This window comes from Sardina pilchardus, chromosome 15, assembly GCF_963854185.1.
Source record: "Sardina pilchardus chromosome 15, fSarPil1.1, whole genome shotgun sequence".
In the NCBI taxonomy this organism is placed as follows: Eukaryota; Metazoa; Chordata; class Actinopteri; order Clupeiformes; family Clupeidae; genus Sardina; species Sardina pilchardus.
This window is the reverse complement of record NC_085008.1, coordinates 11,189,927-11,194,926: the sequence shown is the minus strand read 5'-3', so window position 1 is coordinate 11,194,926 and position 5,000 is coordinate 11,189,927. Positions and strand designations below refer to the sequence as shown.

At 47.2% G+C, this 5,000-nt stretch overlaps 1 protein-coding gene across 1 annotated transcript in view; it reads left to right on the top strand.

Annotated features, from left to right (window-relative positions):
- The window catches only part of raver2 (ribonucleoprotein, PTB-binding 2), a 72,228-nt gene that overhangs the window by 10,225 nt on the left and 57,003 nt on the right, over positions 1-5,000 (top strand). The window contains exon 2 of the mRNA XM_062556004.1: positions 1,962-2,028. Coding sequence (XP_062411988.1) covers positions 1,962-2,028 — 67 coding nt within the window. The remainder of the gene's footprint in view (positions 1-1,961; positions 2,029-5,000) is intronic.

Genomic DNA, 5,000 nt, shown 5'->3' with positions numbered 1-5,000 from the left:
GTGTGTCTGTGTGTCTGTGTGTCTGTGTGTGTGTTGAATGAGGCGTGTCATCTTTAGTGTTGTTGTCTGCAGTAAGAGAGAGATTCTCGCCTGTCTCCTTGTCTTCAACATAAAGTGTGTCAGACACTTTGCAAAGAATAGAGCGAGAATGTAAATGATTTCTTAATGCAAATATTCTGAATGCTGTTGCTTCCTGACTGGAATTTGAATTTCATGATTCCTTTGATTATGATGGAGAGGTGGCTACTGCAGTGAAACTTCTACTCAGTGAAACTCCACTTTTGAGAAAGATTACCATGCTGTTGCCACACACACACACACACACACACACACACACACACACACACACATACATTCAGATGCACACACACACTTGGTGTGCACATGGTGCACAATTATGCCTCCAGGCTCACCTGACCTGAATATTATGATTAGACTGTTTGATTGCATCTGTTTATTTGCACTGTGTGTCTGATCGTCTATTACATTGTTATTGGGCCAATAAAATGTTAATAAAGAGCACAGTCTGAAGTGATTAAACAAACTGTGCCTTGGGGTCCAAATACTCATGTACACACATTTACACATAGAGGTACATCATTTTTGAACAGATTCTACACGGAGACATTTGCAGCCTACAGTTCATGTGCTGGGATGGAAAGCTGATGATACACAAGGCAACTTTTTAGGCTGTGTCGCTGGGCAATGTAATGTCATTTGGGAATGTTCCTATTGATACCGGGCAATTTTTTCTGCAGAACTTTAATCATCATCAGCTGGCTAATTGTCATCATTATCCAATCAGAAGGCTGGTTGTGAATGGGATTGCACAGCAAATTGCTCAGTACTTATCAGTTGCTCAACCATCCCTTCCCCGGAGCCTTAATAGGTGTGAGAGAGGAGGCTGAGAAAAGACAGGCTTCTGATCCATGGATACAGTTATCAGGTCTGGACCAGAGGGAACGTTCTGGACATTCTGAACCATCAGGCCTGAGCGAGCGAGCGAGAGCGAGAGAGAGAGAGAGAGAGAGAGAGAGAGAGAGAGAGCGAGAGAAGGAGAAAGTGATGAAGACAGAAAGATTGAGCTCTAAGGGAAGTCGAGTTCTGAACCAGAGGGAGTTCCGAGAGCCAGAGGTTATTGTAAAGCGGGAGAGTTAGCGGGCTGCCGAGAGAGAAAAAGCTTTCAGCAGCAGGAGAGAGCGGGGTTGTGTGGCAGAACAGAACAGAGGAGAGGAGAGGAGAGGAGAGGAGAGGAGAGGAGAGAGGGCTGTAGGTGGGAGCTGCACAGCCAGGCATGGACCATGTGGGAGGCAGTCAGGTCATTGTGGAGGAATCCATTTTACATGTGTACAGCCTCCAAACTGAAAAAAGAGATCTAGCGTGCTTTAAAATGTGTGTTTTTTTCTTTTGCTAGTGGAAGGGGTGATTTTGTGTGGGTGAGTTGTGGGTGGGTGAGTGCTCTCTTGTCCTCTCGCTCTCTCTATATATATACTGTGTGTGTGTGTGTGTGTGAGTGTGTGTGTGTGTGCCCGCGCACGTGCAGGCAGATCAATCTTAAAGATAGGAGTCTCATGTGTTCCCAGTGTACTGACATATTTATCTGTTGTTGGGCATATTACAGCTTGGGTATATATTTTTCATTTCTCACAAACCCTCCTCTTCATATTCCCAAACAATTATGGACACAGTGGAGATGCACTGAGCTTGACCAGAACTGTGCTCATGTGCAAAATGTAGTCACACAGCCCTGAGGTGCAGATTGACTTCACAAAAAGAATCATCTTGAAGCACTTCCTCTCCCAGATATCAAATGTCTCTACCTTAGCTGTAAATGCCAGCTTTGTAGTCCTTCGGGGAGGTTCCTTCGGGAGAAAGCTGGAAAATCCTGTCTCACTGCCTTTGTTTCTTTTCTATCTTTCCTCTTTCATGAAATATCTTTTCTCTCTCTCTCTCTCCCACAGGAGGTCCACGACATTTTGAAGGAGTACGAGCTCAAGTACTGTTTTGTCGACCGGAACAAAGGCACAGGTAATTGCCCATCTTAAATCACCACACAGCGCCGCCACAACCAAGAAATATCAAAGGATCCTCTGGAAAATGGATGCCTGCTTGTCCAACTTTGCTTGCAGCCATTTCTGGTGGTTGTACAGTGCCCCGAAAAAGACACCCCTCTCCTGTCCACCTCACAACCCTTAGCCCCTGGTGTCCTACTGAAGGGCTGAGAGGTTAATGGTGTTTGTCTGGAGGAGAGGAGTTTAATGAAGAGGGAGGCGACAGGCTTATCTAGTACTAGCGCTTGAGTAATTAGCAGCTTGACTAGAGGGTGGCCTGGAGCCCTTTGGATTAAAGTTTTGTGGGACTTTAGAGAGACTAGACAGCTCTTTTCCACCTCGCTTTGATTGAGTGGAATGCCTTTAAATATAATGCGGTCTCTACTTCACAGCCCAACAATGCACGTTTGGCCAGCTTTAGGTGGAATCTGGTGTGTGCGCGGACGCAGAAACGTTTGTCTGGAGCGGACACTGAACAGCTGAGGGGAGCGAAAGGCCGGTCTGTGTGGGACTGTCTTCAGTTAGCCTCCGCTAGCCCGTCCCTGTCATGGTGGAAATAAGATGAGACGCATCTGAGTCACACACTGGGTTCTTTTGACTTTCTTTTCATGCTCGTCGTCTCTGTTTTTCCCAGCCCTTCTCCATGTTTGAAAATCTCATTTGAGCAAACTCTGTAAAAGGAAGGCCCACAGTGTCAGGGAGTTCCAGTCGTCCTCTTTTGAATTAAGGCTGAAATGCTCTCAAGTCAGAAGTAATATCAAGCACAGCGTCTTCAAAGAGATTGTGGGAGAGTGATTTGTGCTGAGGGAAAGAGAGAGAGAGAAAGAGAGAGTGAGAAAGGGAAACTTGGCGTTCCGAAGTGATTTAGCTTCTCCAGCAGGTAGCATCATCAGGGCCAGATGAAAAAAAGGTTGCATTTTTATGTTTCCAGTAAAATGTTCTTATTGAGACAATGTGGAATTCCTCTGGCAGGAAGACAATACGTACATACCTGTGGTTGCCATAGATTGTCTGTGAGGAGCACTCAACTTAAGCTGTTGAGGAAAAAGACCAGAAATCATTTTCTTCCAATATTATGTGGCTTTCTTTTTTTCTGTCAGGCCCTGTGAGGGTTTGTGGTGTTTTCAAAAAATCATATAAATTCAAGGATTTGAACAATTACATACTGCAGTTTTTATCTTATTGCCACGATAGTTCTGAATGTTGAATAGTTTGTATTGAACGTACAATCAATAAAAATGTAATAACCATTGCTGCTGCAAATTCACTTTGGGCTGCCACGATCCCAGCAAGCCCTTGCAGGATCCTGGACGGATTTTTTTCAGTAACGTCTGGTGTTTCACAGTGTTGAAATAAACAATCCGCAACGCTGAACAAAATTGATGTGATCGTCACCTACTAAGATGACGATAACGAATTCACATGGTTCGACAAAGCCAGTTCTAGATGCAATCAAGCTCTCAACAATGCACTTTCTCTTTTTCTGTGTGTGTGTTTATGTGTGTGTTGATAAACACTAGGCACAAGAATATTGTGAATGATGTGACCGTTACATAATCGCGTAAACCGCTCTGTCCAGTTGTAATCTAGCATACCTACTGGGAGTTTGGTCAGGGCCACCCAGAGGACTGTGGGCAGTAGCCCCGGATCTGTGCTAACTCTGCTGGCGATTATCAGGGATTGTTAGCTAACGTGCCCCCATGGTCCACGGAGTGGGCACTCATAATGCCGGGCTTCTGGGCTCTTAAATGTCACAGGAGGCCGTGCTCCCGGCCTGACACGCATGCCTGCTCACCCTAATTAGTAGTGCGCGGGATTGAATGTGAAACCCATGATCTCATGCACTAACCCCTCCTGGCTTGTCACTCCTCTCTCCAGCTCTCTCCAGCATTGCAGATCTCCGATAGCCAGCCCCTCTCTCTTTCTCACTCTTCTGTTTATGGAGCTCTTGTTCACAGTCTCTTTGGCTCTCTCTCTCTCTCTCTCTCTCTCTCTCTCTCTCTCTCTCTCTTTCTCTCTTTTACTGTGGTTTATTCACTCAGTTTCAGTGCTGGTCACATACAGTCTTTGACCCTCTTTCTCGGTCTCTGTCGCTTCCTCATATGGGGGGGGGGGGAGGGTTTCCAGTGTCAGAAATAAGAGCATGGGAGAACCCTGGGACCTTGTAGACTAGCCTAACACCCGCCGTCACTCCCAGCCCCAGCCATCGGCGTGCCACATGAGACCAGTGTCGGAAATGTCCCTGCTTCAACAGCTGACCGAGGGCCAGTCTGCTTTTATGATGTGGCTAGGTTATAGCAAGGACGTGCCGCCGGACTGATCTGAAGCCAGCTTGAAAGAAAAGAGAGACCCCCCTGCCCCCCCGCCCCTGCCACAACCGCACTCCACTCGGAGAAGTAATCCCGGAAGAAATATTCCGTCCACTTATAAGTGACAGAATCGAAAGAGAAAGACTAACAGCGGATGAAAAGTGACGGCAGTGAAAAGGAGCGAGCGAGAGGGCAGCGGAGCGAAAGATGGGGCGAACAGAAAGCATCGCGTTGACAGAGAAAGAGAGAGAGAGAAAGAGCGAGTGAGAGGGAGGGAGAGAGAGAGAGAGAGAGAGAGATTGAAAGACTGAGTTGATCTGTTCTCTGGCGCGGCGCCCGGGCCGGCTGAGGTGGAGGGTGATATCCCCTCCGCTGATGGTTGTTTTGGGCCGAGCCTCACCAAACCCCTGCACTGTCACCGGGCCCAGTCATGTGGCTGCGATTGTGTGCCAACATTACTACATAACTCCATTCTGCAGCGCAGTGTCCCTCCGGCCAGACTCTATATAGTGTTACAGCAGGTCATGCCAAATTCAGGGTTTTTTTCCCCTCCGAGGTGTGCAATCATATTCCAGCCCGTTTAGGGTATGACTATTCATTGGCGCATATACAGTGTCGCACCCCCGCTGCGAGTGTTTAA